Below are 18,458 nucleotides of genomic sequence, written 5' to 3'. Positions count from 1 at the left end.
ATTTGGCTATGTGATTGGACATTTTAAAGAATTCCAAATTCAGATATAAGTGATGGCTAAGTTTTGTTTTTGTTTTAAAGATTTTATTTTTTCCTTTTTTCTCCCCAAAGCCCCCCAGTACATAGTTGTATATTCTTCGTTGTGGGTCCTTCTAGTTGTGGCATGTGGGACGCTGCCTCAGCGTGGTTTGATGAGCAGTGCCATGTCCGCGCCCAGGATTCGAACCAACGAAACACTGGGCCGCCTGCAGTGGAGTGCGCGAACTTAACCACTTGGTCACGGGGCCGGCCCTGCTAAATTTTGTTTTAATCTTGAATTCCCAGGTACTGGAAGCAAAGGAACATCTTGGCATGAATCCTGTCCTGATTCTAATATAAGATTTTCTTGTAATAGTTTTAATTGTCCAGATTAGCCAAGCTTCTATTATAATTGGCTTCTATAGTCTGCAGGAAGAGTAGTCCCCCTTCCTGAGACCGAGCATGGTACATAAACCCTTGGTCAAGAACGCTTAGGCTCTGCTAGAACCAACTGTCAAGTTCCTTTCCCAGGGCTGAAATCTTCCACTCTAACCATCTCCATGTTCTCTCCCTTGTTCTCCCTTAATGCTTGAGGGTTCGGATGTTCAACCGGCCCTGTCCAAAACACAACTGGGCCTTCTTCCTGTGCCCTTCCTTCCACTTACAGTACTTCCTCCTCAAGCCCCTGAAATAATACATCTCTCAGCAATATTCCAGCCCCAGGAGAGAATTAACTATATTAACAGACTATCTCATCTATGTTTCATCAGAACATAGTGGAAAAACAGGTCTTCAGAAAAAACAATTGAGGCTCAGAGGGTTACTTTACTTGCCTAAACAAATATAAATACTATTCTTAACAAGTATAAACAGTTTTATATTTTAATTTTCCATTTTAGAAACACATAAAAAGAAAAACCTGAACAACTAAATTTTTCTTCATTTACTTTCTGAAGGACTGCAGATATGAAAGAACAAATTTAAATTAGACAAGTGACATGTAAAATATCTAGAAAAATTTAAGAAACCAAGAAAATTCTAGATAAATATCTATGCTAATTAATATGTCTGCGGATTCCTTAATTAAGAACCAGAAGAATGCCTAAGACATAGTTTTTAAATGGTAACAACTTACATCTACTAAATTAATCTGCCTGTGAAAATTAAAGCTATAAGAGTAGAGATACCTACCGATCGTGATTGCTGTGTTTGGAAAGGGACAAACTGGCCCGGTGGTGGCAAATGAGGAGGATGATGGGGAGAAAGGTGAGGAGGATGTAAGAGAAATGGATCACTAGAAATAAGGGGTGGGAACGCAGCATATGGTACTGGTAAGTGCTGAACTGAACATGCTTGAAGCATCTGTAAAGAGAAACCATTATTTTTTGTTAAAAGTATCAGAATATATAATTAATTTTTTTTAAGGTTTTATTTTTTCTTTTTCTCCTCAAAGCCCCCCGGTATATAGTTGTATATTTTTAGTTGTGGGTCCTTCCAGTTGTGACATGTGGGATGCTGCCTCAGCATGGCCTGATGAGCGGTGCCATGTCCGTGCCCCAGGATCAGGCGAAATCCTGGGCTGCCAAAGCAGAGCACGTGAACTTAACCACTTGGACACGGGGCTGGCCCCTATAATTAATTTTTTTAAAAAACTATAAGAGAGACTGAAATGTCATTGCCATATCCCCCCCGCCCCAATCACACCAAAATGTTTTAATAATCTCTATTAACAGTGAAATACTAGGGTATTTTTGCATCTATTAGTTAGATACTTGGAACTAATTATTCTGTATTTTATATAGTTCTTACAAATCAGTCAAAACATCGCTTTTACTTCAGCCCTTTAACACCTGTGACATGGGGGAAAGTGCTGCATGGAAGAGGAATGTGTCACTACTTGGTTTAAGATGTAGCAGACACTACTGCTTTCCAAGAAGCTCTCCTTTTCAATCTTGCAGAAAAATTTTTACTTCTAGGATTTTCAGATTTATAAGAGTCCAATTTACAACTAGGTGCCTTATGGTCTCTCAATTTTTTAGTCTGCTAATTCAGCACACTGGTTCTATAATCTATCATTGAGAAACCAAGCTTGGAGAGATTAATCTGTTAATCTGTTGTTGGTCTTTACATGTGCGTGTTTGTTTTAAACTCACATTCAGACAAGGGTATTAGGATTATATTTAGATTTGGCGAAGTGCCTTACTTAGAAGACATTATTGACCTTAGGCAAATCATTGAAATCATCCGGATTTCCGAGACCTCATTTGTGAAGTGAGGAGGTTGGACTGGGGACTGGTAATTAAAGGATAAAGCATAAGGTTAGGAGGCAGAAAGAAGCGAGTATGAATCCCTGCTCTCTCATAATAATTGTCTCTCTGATATTAAGCAAGTCATTTTCATTTCACCATCTAGAAAATGGGGGTACCGTTTTCATCACAGGCCTCCCATAGTGAGGAATAAATAAGACCAAGCATTCAAAGTACCTGTTAAAACCTAATAAGTGCTGAGACTATTAGTGTTGATCACCGAAGTCTCTAAGACTTTGCTACTAACTAGTCCAATATCCTATGTCAAGACCCCACAGCCAACCTTTATCAAGGATTAATTATAAACAGTACCAATATATGAGGAAACACGTTTTGACCTTCAGGATATTCAAATACGTATAATTTAATTAACGTAAAAAAACGCATCAAGTTTTAAAGCCAAGTTTATTAAACTGATACTATAAGGATGCTACTGAGATTTCTGTTGCAGTAAAATTGCCTTCTGTACTTGGAAGCGAAAAGCTACAAAAGGCAGTCTCTTCAATTTTGTTTGCTTATAAACACACTTAGCCATTCTAAAGAGGGAATGCACAGACTTACTGGAGGAGGCACACTACAGACGGGGAGGTGCTGTCCACTGAAAACCACAGAGCATCCTGGGACCTGCTGTGTACTGCAAGCAGGGATATGCTGGCCTGTGCAGAGTGGAATCCCATGTGGTGCCACTGTCGTTACTGTGTAAGAAACGGGAACGGTGCCCTGATGGAGCTATTAGGAAAGAAAAACAGAATTTTAGAACTTCAGTTGTTTGGGTAAAACATCAACTATTAAAAATTAAAATCTGGGCATTTATTGATTCCTCTCTCAACTGCACAGATTTTCACAATGTACTTCCTCCAACAGTTTCAACCATAATATTGTCACTGTATAGGAAAGCTGACTGTTTCAAGAGTAGTATATGATGTCCACAGAACTGGGACTAAACTCTTACCTCAAAAAGACTTGAAAAGTCCAGAAGAATAATAAATTGCTATATTAACTCTTCTAGCTTGCTTTATAGAGCAGAAAGCTTTTCTAAAGAGGAAACTTTGAACAACGAAACCTTATATCTTCTAATACCTCACCACATCCAACAGGAAAAAAATTTTTGTTTAATTGTAACTACTGAAACAATGTAAAGTAGTATTTAAAAAGTTAAATAATTTCTCACTCTCTTGGCCAGCCTTATTCCCATCCTGCCTACCCTGAGGCAAATAATGTCAATAACCTATCCTTCTACATCTTTCTCCATGAGCACAAAAACATATACAAGCATGATTACCCACAAATTGTTGTCATGTTCATTTGTTTTTGTTTTCTTAACAGAAATGAGATAACATTATCCTGCAGCTTACTTTTTTCAATTAATATGGTAGATATCTCTTCAAAGGAGTTAAAGGCAATTCATTCTTTTTGATACCAGCTGGATACTTCAAGTACAATCCCTTAATACAGCCCTGTCATTCATACACTAATGGATTCAAGTTGTTTTCACTCTTTTGCCAATATAAACAGAAGCATAAAAAATCTCATTGAACATACATCCCTACGTATTAGTAGCTTCATTTATTTCAGAGGGATTCCTGGGTAAAAGGGTGGATGTACTGTAAACTTTTGCAAAAGGCTGGATGGAGTTAAGTCACAACTCCAACAACAGGGCCCATTTCCCAGCACCTCCAATCAAGGTGGATACACTTGCAGTACAGCCTGCTGACCTACCTGAAGAAGAAAGAAACAGTAACAACATGCTTGCTTTAACTTTGCACTTCTCTGATCAGAGGTTAAGTATCTTTTAATATTTTTATTAACCATTTAGATTTCCTTTTCTGTAAATAATCTATATCCTTTGCTCACTGCCCATTTTCTATTAGGTTGTCACATTCATTTATAGTTTTTTTTTCCCCTCTTTTTTTTGAGGAAGATTAGCCCTGAGCCAACATCAGCTGCCAATCCTCCTCTTTTTGCTGAGGAAGACTGTCCACTTTACATGTGGGATGCCTACCACAGCATGGCTTGATCAGTGGTGCCATGTCGGCACCCGGGATCTGAACCAGTGAACCCCGGGCCGTCGAAGCGGAATGTGCAAACTTAACTGCTTTGCCACTGGGCTGGCCCCTATAGTTTTGTTTTTTAATTAGAGATACGGGGGGATGGCCCTGTGACACAGTGCTATGTGTCACATGCTATGCTTCGGTGGTCCGGGGTTTTGCCGTTTGGATCCTGGGCACGGACCTAGAACTGCTCATTAGGCCATGCTGAAGTGGTTGCCCCACATGCCACAACTAGAAGGATCCACAACTAAAAATATACGACTATGTACTAGGGGGCTTTGGGGAGAAGAAGGAAAAATAAAATCTTAAAAAAAAAGATACATGAACTTATTGCTTGTCATGTCTAACAAAAATATCTTCCCAGTCTATGTTTTATCTTTTGATAAACCCTTTAACAGTAAATTTTATCTTTCATGATCTTATATTTTTTTAATAGTTAAAATGTAGCTTTTGGGTTTCCTCTATTGATGAGGTTATACAAATGTCCTCCTAAAATTTCTAATACTTTTATTTATTTATTTAAAGATTGGCATCTGAGCTAACAAACTGTTGCCAATCTTCTTTTTTCCCCCTCAAAGTGTCCCCAACTCCCCCCAGAACATAGTTGTGTATTCTAGCTGTGAGTGACTCTGGTTCTGCTATGTGGGACACCACCTCAGCCTGGCCTTATGAGTGGTGCCATGTCAGCACCCAGGATCCGAACTGCCAAAACCCTGGGCCACTGAAGCGGAGAGCGTGAACTTAACCACTTCGCCATGGGGCCGGCCCCTTACACTTTATTTTTTACATTTAATTTATACTCCAACTAAAACCTGTTTTTGTTTATAGTGTGAAGTAGGGCTCTAATATTCTCTTGCAATTATACCTGTTCCATTTACTAAACCATCCTTCTTCCTCTAAACTGAAACACCAGCTTTTTTCCATTCAATAACTTCTCACAAATACTTGGATCTATTTTGTGCCAACATGTGCTGTTTTAATTATAGAATCTTACTAGAAAAGTTAAGATGAGTAAGGCAAATTTCTCCTTGTTATCGTATTTTCTTTTCATTTTATTTTGTGGCCATTTTCACACCTTTATTCTTATGCAAATAAACTCAATTTTATCCAGTTTCAAAATGAACTGGTATCTTGATTTATACTAATTCAATTGTATTAAATGTTCTGTTATTTTACAAAAGACATAATTTTACCTTAAGGCTTTTCACTGGAATATTATGCCACCACATGTTCAATACTGTGGTACTGTTCTTCAAGAAATTAGCTTTCATGGGGCCAGCTCCATGAGCAAGTGGTTAAAGTTCCATGCACTCTGCTTCAGCAGCCTGAGTTCGAGGGTTCGGATCCCAAGCACAGACCTATTCCACTCATCAGCCATGCTGTGAAGGCATCCCACGTACAAAATTAGAGGAAGATTGGCAGAGATGTTAGCTCAGGGCAAATCTTCCCCACCAAAAAGAAAAAAGTTTTATTTATAAATTGGCTAGTGCTAATAACGAGAAAAGTTACTAATTTTTATTTATGAACCTTACCAATTTCTTTATGCTATTTTTAAACACTAAAATCTATTTCCTTTCCTACGTATACAACTATATCTGCTAAGATTCAACACAATTATTTACTTTTCTTGCCTTTTCACTTTACTGATAAAGACGCTTCAAAAATGATACTCATAGGTACCTATCATATATATCTGATTTTAATGGAAATGTACACTGAATTTCTCTTTATGTTCTGGATCCTAGTCCTTTCTCAGAAATAGTATTGTGAATATTTTCTTCTGGGCAGTGGCTTGCTTCTTCACTTTTAAAATATCTTTGGATGGGCAGAAATTTTTTATTTTAATGAAATCCAATGTCACTGTTCTATCAATGGCTAGTACTTCATATATCCTGTTTAAGAAAAGTTTGCCTACCTCATGAAGACAATCTCCTTTATTATTATTCTTTTACCTTTCACATCTAGATCTAGAACCTAAATTTATTTTTGTGTATGATATGAAATAGGAGCCGAGGTTCAAACTCATCCACGTGGATATCCAGTGATTTCCATACCATCATTAAAAACGACCTTCTTTTCTTTCCTTCAATTCCTTTGTCAAAAATTAAGTGACCAATATACGTTTAAGTCTATTTCTGACAATGAACACAAGTTCTTTATTTAATGAAGTTTAATTCATCAACAGTTCTCTGTACAGTTAGTGCTTTTCCTATGTCTTATTCAAGAAAGCCTTCCCTATTTAAGGTCATGAAGCTACTCCTATGTTACTTTGTTAAAAGCTTATAGTTTTGCCATTAACATTTATATCTTTAATCCACCTGAAATTGAATTCCATGAATAGTATGAGATAAAGGATCCAGGTTCATGTTTTCATTTGGATACCCAATTGTCCAAGCATCATTAATTAAGAGTTTGTCTTTTCCCAACTCATCCATAGTCATATTTCATAAATGTGTTGGTTCATTTCTGAGCTTTATATTCTATTTCATTAGCCTATTTAATTATTCTGGCATAAACGCCTTCATTACTACAGCTTTTTAAGTCCTAATAACTGGAAGAGCTACTCTGCCCACCTTGCTCTTCAGGATTACAGACCAGCGGTTCTCTTAACTGCAGCATGCATCAGATCCCCCTGGGGAAAGGCTGCTGTGTGGTCCAGACCCAGAGTTTCCAATCGGTAAGTCTAGTGGACAGTCCGACACTGTGCATTTCCCACACGTCTAGGTGATGCTGCTGCTGATCAAATAAACGATCCAGGACACACTTCATCTTACAGACTCTAGACCAGAGTGTCAGCTGGCCAACTATTTCATAAAGGGCCAGAAAGTAAATGTTTTAGGCTTGTGGGCCATCCTGGTCTCCACACAAAGCAGCCATAGACAATAAACAAATAGGCATAGTTGTATTCCAATAAAACTCCATAAAAACAGCCAGCAACAGTTTGCCCTCCTCTGCTCTAGATGATTCCAAGTCCTTTAAAACACCAGACAAATTGCAGAATCAGCTTCTCAAGTTATACCAAAAACTTACTTAAAATTTACTTGGGATTATACTAATTCTACATATTCTATATGTCAGCTTTGACAATGGACAGTTTTTACAAAATTGGATCTTTCCAATCAGATCTCTCAGTATTTAGATAGATTTTCTTTAAACTGCCTCAACAAAGGTTTATAACCTTCTATGTAGAGGTCTTGAACATTTTTTGTTAAGACTGACTCTTAACTTCCTTCATATTATTTTGATTTTTCAACGGTACCTTTTTTTCTTTTGAGAATTTTTAAATTTATTTATTTGCTGAGGAATATTTACCCTGAGCTAAAACCTGTTGTCAATCTTCCTCTTTTTGTATGTGAGCTGTTACCACAGCATGGCCACTGACAGACGAGTGCTATAGATCCACACCTGGGAACTGAACCTGGGCCACCAAAGTGGAGCACACCAAACTTAACCATTAGGCCAACCAGGGATGGCACTCGATGGTACTTTTTAATTTGCATATTTATTAAGAATTTCAAACATGTTCAATAGTAGTATAATGAATCTTCATATCCACCACCTAGAATCCAAAACCATTAAACCATAGCCAATCAACCATCAACTTCTCCCTTTCCTGTACTTTGTTGAAGCAAATCCCAAGAACCCATCATTTAATAGATATTTAAGCACATAGTTCCAAAAAAAAGAATACTTAAAATAACCATGATAGCAGTAACAATATACTTAAGAAAAAAGTTCCTTAAAAATATTAAGTCACTGTTCAAAATTCCAATTGTCATCAATATCATAAATGATTTTTTCAGTTTCTTCTTCTTCTCAACCAGGATCCAAAAATGGTTTACATATTGCAATTAATTAGAACATCTCTTTAAATTTATAGTTACCACTTGTAGGTCTCCTCATCTCTATAGCTTACCTGTTGAAAAAACTGGATTGTTAAGTGTAAATATATCTTTTAAAAAGCACTTTTTAAATTATTTTAGATTCTGGTATAAAGAAATACAACTGATTGTTGTATACTTGTTTTTGTAACCTATCAACCTGCTCAGTTCTTAATTCTAATACTTTACCTAAGATGCTTTGGGATTTTCTATCCATATAATCATTTCCTCTGCAAATACTGATGGTTGTTATTTGCTCTTTTCTTATTCTTATAACCTTTCTTTTTCCTGCCTTCTGTCCTGGCTGAGCCTCCAGAACAATACTGACTAAAAGTGGTGATAGTGATCATCCTGGCTTATTCCAGGTATCAGCAGAAAAGCACTCAAAGTTTCACCATTAAATATACTCTTTAAAATAGGTTATCTGAACTCACCCTAGGCCTGCTTCTATTGGTTTTCACTTATAGTCTTCTTTCTTCATGTACCTGATTAACTTTGTTTACTGCTTACTGTCCTTGAAAACTTATTTGAGGGAATTCTTTGATAACTAGAATGAAGATTCCTTCCTCCAAAGATAATTTGCATGTTTTCTACACTTCTGTGGTCTCAAATACTTTAAACATTTCACAGACTGATGTGAATCTGGATGCAAATTACATTTCCTTCTGGTCACTCTTATCCTGAGGATACAGCCCTTTAAGCTGCCAACTTACCTCAGGAAGACTCTCCTATGTAGGAGGAGACTCCTTAAACTTAAGTGGTCTTTGATTTCTGTCCCCTTTGCCTCCTGATAGACTTAACATTGAAGTTCAAGTTGCACAAATGAACAAATGCCCTCAGGACAGAACTAGCATCCACACTCTCCCTTAGATTGTGACCTGGCAATTCGTTCTGATCTTTAAGCTCCTTTGATCTTAAATTTTAGGATTTTTTTTTTTTGAGGAAGATTAGCCCTGAGCTGACATCTGCTGCCAATCCTCCTCTTTTTTGCTGAGGAAGACTGGCCCTGAGCTAACATCCGTGCCCATCTTCCTCTACTTTATATGTGGGACACCTACTATAGCATGCTTGCCAAACGATGCCATGTCTGCACTCAGGATCCCAACTGGTGAAACCCCTGGCCGCCAAAATGGAACATGCACACTTAACCACTGAGCCACTGGGCTGGCCCCTAGGATATTGTTAATATTTTATCTATCATACTCAGTTCTCCTTCAGCAATGGGAATACTCTCAATTACCTTGCCTAGAGATCTAGAAAATAAAAGTCCCATTTCCATATTTTTTAAGACCTCTTATTAGAAATGACGGCTAGGATTGCTAGGAAGATGGCAGAGTTGGTGGACTCTGAACTCACCTCCTCTCACATACACAACAAATTTACAACAATTGGAACAATTACCCGAGAGAGAACTGGAAACTGGTTAAAAGAACCTCCACGACAAGGGGAGAGTGCTGACTGAGGTGGAAGAGGCAGAAGTATCTTTCTGGAAGGAAAAAAGCCATATTCTAGAAGTGGTGCTTCATGACCAGGAGCAATGTTAAGGTACAAAGCTTTCCCTAGAGAAGCTGGGGATCTGAGCGGCAGAGCTTTGCCACAATAAGCAGCACTTAAACTCAGCACAACCAAGATGAGTGTCATAGTATCTGGCTTTCCTGCCTATTAACAACTACGGGAATACTTCAAGAAAAACTACTGAACACAGAAAAAGTCTGTGCTTAAAGGGCCCACGTATAAATTCACCCATTTTGGAAAGCAAAACAAATCACCAGAAAGAAGCGTTCACAGTCCTTTGGTGAAAACAGACTCACTTGATAGGCTCTGGGTGTATCTTAGGGAGGTAGGAGGCAACTGAGGCCACCTCCCCAGAGACTGAGACATTGGCGGCAGCCATTACTGTGACCTAGTACAGGCACGCTGACACACATGCTGGTAGATGCCATTGGAGTTCTTCCCCTGATCTGTTAGCGCAAGGGTGTGCCCTGTATACTAGAGCACAAATTTCATGCAGTTCAGCCAGGGCAAGCAGCCCACCCTAAGGACGGGCCCCACCTACCAGCAAGCCCTCGGGCAACTTGTGGGCCTGCATAGGCAGATGTGTGGGATCCCTGCAGGAGGGCAAGTTGGTCCACCTTTGCGGGGCAGGGTGTGCATGAGGGTCAGGCCCACGCTGGCAGAGTGTGTGGGGCCTCTGCAGCAGGGCGGGTGGGTCCGCTTCAGTGTGGTGGGGTAGGTGCACGGGGCAGGACTACGTGGACAGGGTGTGTGGGCCTGCAGGTGGTGGGGCTTGTCAGCTGCAGCAGACTTGTGCTTCTCAAACAGCCATACAGGGATCTGCCCCACCTTCCAACGCCTGGAACAACTGTGTGCTGCCATGCCTGGGCACGGGCCCACCCAGTTACACTACTGAGACAGCTGACAAAAGCCTTGCAGGATGGAGGACTACAGCAATTGTGAGCCCCTGTGCAAAGCAACCAGCCATGCTGGGGGCCTACTCACTTAACAGAGAAACTGCAGCACGAATGTGTTATCAGACCTTGCAGCCAACTGTGTTGGGGGTCCCCATGCCTGATAAAGTGACTGAAGGGACCACAGCAGCTGCAGGCAGCTGAGCATTACAACCAGCCAGCCAGGAGGACAGTCCAGCTTCCCTGTGCACCTGCAGCAAGAGCAACCCTGCCACAAGAGAAGGACACATGTAGCCCACACAGAGGACGCTCCTGGAACATCTGGAACAAGTAACAAGGTGAAAGCACCCTGTGGGGCCTCGTAAGGCATCTCTTACATAAGGCCACTTCTTCAAGATCAGGAGATGTAGCTGATCTACCTAATAGATAGATATAAACAAGAGAAAGAGGCAAAACGAGGACACAAAGGAATATGTTCCAAATAAGGGAATAGGACAAATCCTGAGAAAAAGAACTAAACAAAACAGAGATCAACAATCTACCTGATAAAGAATGCAAACTCATAGTCATGAAGATGCTCACCGATTTTGGGAGAAGAACAGATGAATACAGTGAGAACTTCAACAAAGAACTGGAAAATATAAAAAAGAAACAATCAGAAATGAAGAATACAATAACGGAAATGAAAAACTCAATAGAAGGAATCAACAGCAGAGGAGATGATACAGAAGAATGGATCAGAGCTGGACGAAAGACTAGAAGAAATTGACCGAGATAAACAGATAAAAGAATTAAAAAGAGTGAGGACAGTCGAAGGGACCTCTTAGACAACATCAAGCACACTAACATCCATATTATAGGTGTCCCAGAAGGAGAAGAGAGAGATAAAGGGGCAGAGAATCTATTCAAAGAAATAATAGTTGAAAACTTTCCTAACCTAAGGAAGGAAACAGACATCCAGGTACAGAAAGCACAGAGAGCACTAAACAAGATAAACCCAAAGAGGCCCACACCAAGACACCTTAATTAAAATGTCAAGAACTAAAGAGAAAGAGAGAATCCTAAAAGCTCCAAGAGAAAGGCAACAAGTTACATACAAAGGAAACCCCAGAAGGCTATCACCAACTTCTCAGCAGAAACCTTACAGGCCAGAAGGGAGTGGCATGATATATTTAAAGTGCTGAAAGCAAAAACTTGCGGCCAAGAACACTATCTGGCAAGGTTGCTATTCAGAATGGAAGGGCAGAAAAAGTTTTCCAGACGAGTAAAAACTAAAGGAGTTTATCATGAATAAATCAGCCTTACGAGAAAAGTTAAAGGAATGTAAGTGGGAAAGAACAGACCACAAGTAGGAATAAGAAAATAATAAAAAATCAAATCAAATCAAATCACAAATATACAGTAAAGGTTAGCAGATCAACCACCTAGAAAGCTAATATGAAGGTCAAAAGACAAAAGTACTAAAATTATCTATTTCCAAGATAAGAGGTTAATGGATACATACACACAAAAAAGAGATTAAATATGACATCAAAAACATAAAATGTGGGAGGAGGGCAATAAAAGAGTACAGCTTTTAGCAAGAGATCAAACTGAAAAGACCATCAACTTAATACAGATTGCTATTTATGTAGGTTATATGTGAACCTGAGGGTAATCACAAACCAGAAACCTAAAATAAACACACAAAAATGCAAAAACGCAAAAGATTATAAGAGAATACTATGAAAAACTATACAACAACAACAAATTGTATAATCCAGAAGAAATGGATAAGTTCTTAGAATCATACAACCTTCCAAAACTGAATCAAGAAGAAATAGAGAATTTGAATAAACCAATCACCAGTAAGGAGATTGAAACAGCAATCAAAAAACAAAAGTCCAGGACCAGCTGGCTTCCCTGGTGAGTTTTACCAAACATTCAAAGAAGACTTAACATCTACCCTTCTCAAATGCTTGCAAAGAAGTGAAGAGGAGAGGAAGCTTCCTAACTCATTCTATGAAGTCAGCATCACCCTGATACCAAAACCAGACAAGGACAACACACAAAAAGAAAATTACAGGCCAGTATCACTGATGACATCAATGCAAAAGTCCTCAAAAAAATACTAGCAAACTGAATACAACAATACATTAAAAAGATCATACATCATGATCAAGTGGGTTTCATTCCAGGGATGCGGGGATGGTTCAACATCCACAAATCAATCAACGTGACACACCACATTAACAAAATGAAGAATAAAAACCACATGATCATTTAAATAGATACAGAGAAAGCATGTGACAAGATACAGCATCCATTTACAATAAAAACTCTGAATAAAATGGGTATAGAAGGAAAGCATCTCAACATAATAAAGGCCATATATGACAAACCTACAGCTAATATCATTCTCAATGAAGAAAAACTGAAAGCTGTCCCATTAAGAAAAGGAACTAGACAAGGATGCCCACTTTCACTACTCTTATTTAACATAGTACTGGAAGTCCTAGCCAGAGCAATCAGGCAAGAAAAAGATATAAAAGGGATCCAAATTGGAAAGGAAGAGGTGCAACTGTCACTATTTGCAGATGACATGATTTTATATATAGAAAACCTCAAAGAATTTACCAAAAAATTTTTAGAAATAATAAGTGAATAAAGTTGCAGGATACAAAATCAACATAGAAAAATCAGTTGTGTTTCTACACACTGACAACGAAGTGGGAGATATTAAGAATACAATCTCATTTACAATTGTGACAAAAAGAATAAAGTATTTAGGAATAAATTTAACCAAAGAGATAAAAGACCTACACACTGAAAACTATAAAAGATTGTTGAAAGAAAGTGAAGAAGGAGCCAGCCCTGTGGCTGAGTGGTTAAGTTCACGCACTCTGCTGTGGTGGCCCGGAGACTCACCAGTTTGAATCCTGGGTGTGGACATGGCACTGCGCATCAGGCCATGCTGAGGTGGCATTCCATATGCCACAACTAGAAGGACCCACAACTAAGAATATACAACTATGGGGGTCGGCACAGCGGTTAAGTGCGCACATTCCACTTCTTGGTGGTCTGGGGTTAGCCAGTTCGGATCCTGGGTGCGAACATGGCACCGCTTGGCAAAAGCCATGCTGTGGTAGGCGTCTCACGTATAAAGTAGAGGAAGATGGGCACGGATGTTAGTTCAGGGCCAGTCTTCCTCAGCAAAAAGAGGAGGATTGGCAGTAGTTAGCCCAGGGCTAATCTTCCTCAAAAAAAAAAAAAAGAATGTACAACTATGTACTGGGGGACTATGGGGAGAAAAAGGAAAAAAATAAAATCTTAAAAAAAAAAAAAAGAAACTGAAGAAGACACAAAGAAATGGAAAGACATTCCATGCTCTTGGATTGGAAAAATTAGCATAGTTAAAACACCCATACTTCCTAAAGCAATCTGCATATTCAATGCAATCCTTATCAAGTTCCAAAGACATTTTTCACAGAAATAGAACAAAGAATCCTAAAATTTATATGGAACAAAGGACCCTGAATAGCCAAAGCAATCCTGAGGAAAAAGAACAAAGCTGGAGGTATCACACACCCTGATTTCAAAATATACTACAAAGCTGCAGTAATCAAAACAGCATGGTAATGGTAGAAAAACAGACACACAGGTCAATGAAAGAATCAAGAGGCCAGGTATAAATCCACATATCTATGGACAGCTCATTTCTGACAAGGGAGCCAAGAACATACAATGGAGAAAGGAAAGTCTCTTCAATAAGTGGTTGGGAAAATTCGACAGCCATATGCAAAAGAATGAAAGTAGACCATTATCTCATGCCACACACAAAAATTAACTCAAAGTGGATTAAAGACTTGAATGTAAGACCTGAAACCGTAAGACTCACAGAAGAAAACACACGCAGTACGCTTTTTGACATCAGTCTTAGCAGCATATTTTCAAAGACCATGTTTGACCAGGTAAGGGAAAAAAAAGAAAAAATAAACAAATGGGACTACAGCAAACTAAAAAGCTTCTGCACAGCAAAGGAAACCATGAATAAAATGAAAACATAACCCAACAACTGGGAGAAGATATTTGCAAACCATATATATGACAAGAGGTTAAAATCCAAAATAGATAAAGAACTGATACATCTCAACAACAAAATAGCTAACAACCTAATTAAAAAATGGGTAAAAGATCTGAATAGACATTTTTCCAAAGAAGATATACAAATGGCTAACAGGCACATGAAAAGATGTTCAACATCACTAATTATCAGGGAAATGCAAATCAAAAACAACAATGGGATATCACCCCACGCCCATCAGAATGGCTATAATTAACAAGACAAGAATTAACGTGTGTTGGAAAGGATATGGAGAAAAGGGAACTCTTATACACCGCTGGTGGGAAGGCAAACGAGCGCAACCACTATGGAACAAAGCATGGAGATTCCTCAAAAAATTAATAGAACTACCATATGATCCAGCTATTCCACTGCTGATATTTATTCAAAGAACATGAAAACACGAATGCGTAAAGATACATGCACCCCTATGTTCACTGCAGCATTATTCACAATAGCCAAGACTTGGAAACAACCTAAGCGCCCACAAAGGGACAAATGGAAAAAAAAAATATGTGCTATATATACACAATGGTATACTACTACTCAGCTGTAAAAGAAGATGAAACCTTGCTATTTGCAACAACATGATTGGAACTTGAGGGCATTATGCTAAGTGAAATAAGTTAGAGGGAGAAAGTCAGATACCATATGATGTCACTCATAAACAGAAGATAAAAACAACAACAAACACACACATAGATACAAAGATTGGACTGGTGGTTACCAGAGGGGAAGGTGGGAGGGAGACAGGTGAAAGGGGTCACTGGGCACATGTGTATGGTGACGGATGGTAATTAGTCTTTGGGTGGTGAACAGCATGTAGTTTACACAGAAATCGAAACATGATGTACACCTGAAATTTATATAATGTTATAAACCAATGTTACCTCCATAAAAAAAGACATCAAACATTTCACTACAAAAAAAATTAAAAAAAGAAATGATGACTAAATTTACAGTTTCTGCAACCATTAACAAAATAAAACATTTTCCCTTTATACTGATGAAATCAATTACCTTGAAAGATTTCCTAATGTTTACTTAACCTGCACTGACAGAATAAACTCTAATAATCATTCTTCCAATAATTCTAATAGACTCTCTTACTGTATCACCAGCTATGGTTTACTATTTAAAACACCTGCATCTGTCTTCCAAAGGGAAACTAGCTGACAGCCTTCTTCCGTGATACTGTCTATGAGGTTTTATTATAAGGTTACGCAAGCTTCACAAAGTATACTTGGAAGCTTTGTATCTTTTCCTATAATCAGGAATAGTTTAAATTGGAATTTTCATTTCCTTAGAGATTAGAAAGAAGTCAGATGTAATTTCTAAAGACAAGCTTTTTATTATGGCTTCAATTTCTGCCATGGCTATTGGTCTGTTCAGGTTTTCTACATCTTGGGTTGTTCTGGTATTTACTTACGTAATTGTTTCATTTCTCCATATGCAGACCCAATACATAATTTTTTTTTTTTAAGATTTCATTTTTTCCTTTTTCTCCCCAAAGCCCCCCGGTACACAGCTGTATATTCTTCGTTGTGGGTCCTTCCAGTTGTGGCATGTGGGACGCTGCCTCAACGTGGTTTGATGAGCAGTGCCATGTCCGCGCCCAGGATTCGAACCAACGAAACACTGGGCCGCCTGCAGCGGAGCACACGAACTTAACCACTTGGCCACGGGGCCAGCCCCCCAAGACATAATTTTACATAAATGAGATCTGACTTTTCCTTTTCTCTCTTTGGTTCCATGCCTAACCACCTTCCCCTTCCCTTCACTTTAGTACCTACCTCTCAGGCCTAGTATATATTTCTCCATACTTTTCTCTGTGTTCATACAGTTCCATCTATATACATACATTTAATTGCCATGCTTCACAAAATAAGACATAACACTTTCCTCAATTTTGCTTTTCTTGTTCAACAATATGTTGCAGATATTGCTCATATTGCTGGCATAATTCTAATTAATTCTTTGTAATCGTTACATTCCATGGTATGGAGGTGTAATTTATTCTGTCATTCTACTAATGATAAGCAGTTTTATTCCTATTTTCCATTTCTATGAATCTGTCTATTCTAGACATTTCATATAAATGGAATCATACAATCTGTGGCCTTCTGTGACTGGCTTCTTTGACTTAGCATGTTTTAAAGGTTAATCCATGATGTAGCATGAATCAGTACTTCACTACTTTTTGAGTGAATAATATTCCATCATATGGACATACCATATTGTATCTATTCATCAGCTGATCAACATGTTATCGTTTGCTTTCTTTACATTTAATTTGCATTTAGGCACCACATCAAATTCTTTTAAACTAGAATCTCTTGTGTTTTCCTCTACAATTATATGACGAGGGGGAGAAAGATACAATTATTTCTTTCATTCTTTTATATCCATTACTACATTGTCTTATTGCATTTGGCAGAACTTCTAACATAAGATTAAATAAAAATGGATAGAGCAAGCATCTCTCTGGTTGCTCACTTGTCTCTCACAGATCAGCATACTTGCTGTTTTATTCATTGTATTCAACTAATTTCCTTCTTGTTCTATTTTATTAAATTTTAACTGACTTTTTTTCAACATCTTTTGATGTAGTACAGTTTTCCTTGTATTTGTTGAGGTAATGTGAGTATTTTCATATTAAACTATCCTCTTACTTGAAATAAATCTTAATTGGTCATATGATATTCTTTTTTTAAGACTGGCACCTGAGCTAACAACCATTGCCAATCTTCTTTTTTTCCTGCTTTTTCTCCCCAAATCCCCCCAGTACGTAGTTGTATATTTTAGATGTGGGTCCTTCTAGCTGCGGTGTGTGGGACGCCGCCTCAACATCGCCTGAGATCCGAACCAAAAATACCCCGGGCAGCCAAAGCGGAGTGCGTGAACTTAACCATTCAGCCATGGTTATTCTTTTGATACACTGCTAGACCGTTTTTTCTAGACATCTATTTAGAAATTCTATGTATCTGAATTTTTTCCCATAGTTTTTTGGGGATTATATCTTTATTTGCTTTTGGTATTAAAGCTATGCTGGCTTCATAAAATAGAGAACTTACCTTTAAAAAAAAAAAAAATAGCCTGGGGGCCAGCACAGTGACCTAGCGGTTAAGTTTGCATGCTCTGCTTTGGCGGCCCAGGGTTCACCGGTTTGGATCCCAGGTGCAGACCTACATACTGCTTGTCAAGCCACGCTGTGGCAGGCATGCCACATATAAAATAGAGGAAGATGGGCATGGATGTTAGCTCAGGGCCAATCTTCCTCAGCAAAAGAGGAGGACTGGTGGTGGATGTCAGCTCAGGGCTAATCCTCCTCAAAAAGAAAAAAACAAGAAAGAAAAGAAAAGAACAAAACAAAAACAGCCTGGAATCATTTATCTATTATTAAAATGAGCCTTCTTTAAAGGTTAGGAAGAAAGCTGTGAAGCCATCATTGTGCCTTAAAAGGTAATGGTAAATCCCCAATTAGCTTTCACACTTCTATGGTAATTCAGATTTTCTTATTATTCCTAGGTTAATTTTTGGAACATCCTCTTAAGTTTTCTTTTCATCCTCTCAAGGTTATATACAGAATTTCATTATAATAGTTAATAATGAAGTAATACTTGAGCACTTACCACTTGTACCAATATAAGTACTCAAAATGGACTAACTCTTAATTCTCCCAACACCTCTTAT

The 18,458-nt window shown here is 38.4% G+C and overlaps 1 protein-coding gene across 12 annotated transcripts in view; it reads right to left on the bottom strand.

Moving 5' to 3' along the window:
• RNF38 (ring finger protein 38) overlaps window positions 1-18,458 on the bottom strand; it is a 152,106-nt gene that overhangs the window by 14,451 nt on the left and 119,197 nt on the right. For all 12 annotated transcript variants that reach the window (XM_070519176.1, XM_044779223.2, XM_070519179.1 and 9 more), the window contains 2 exons: window positions 2,885-3,052; window positions 1,209-1,379 (listed from right to left, as the gene is read on the bottom strand). In XM_070519176.1, the coding sequence (XP_070375277.1) occupies window positions 1,209-1,379; window positions 2,885-3,052 (339 nt within the window). The remainder of the gene's footprint in view (window positions 1-1,208; window positions 1,380-2,884; window positions 3,053-18,458) is intronic.

Source organism: Equus asinus, chromosome 10 (assembly GCF_041296235.1).
Source record: "Equus asinus isolate D_3611 breed Donkey chromosome 10, EquAss-T2T_v2, whole genome shotgun sequence".
In the NCBI taxonomy this organism is placed as follows: Eukaryota; Metazoa; Chordata; class Mammalia; order Perissodactyla; family Equidae; genus Equus; species Equus asinus.
The sequence above is the reverse complement of the archived record's forward strand: the minus strand, read 5'-3'. Positions and strand labels throughout refer to the sequence as shown.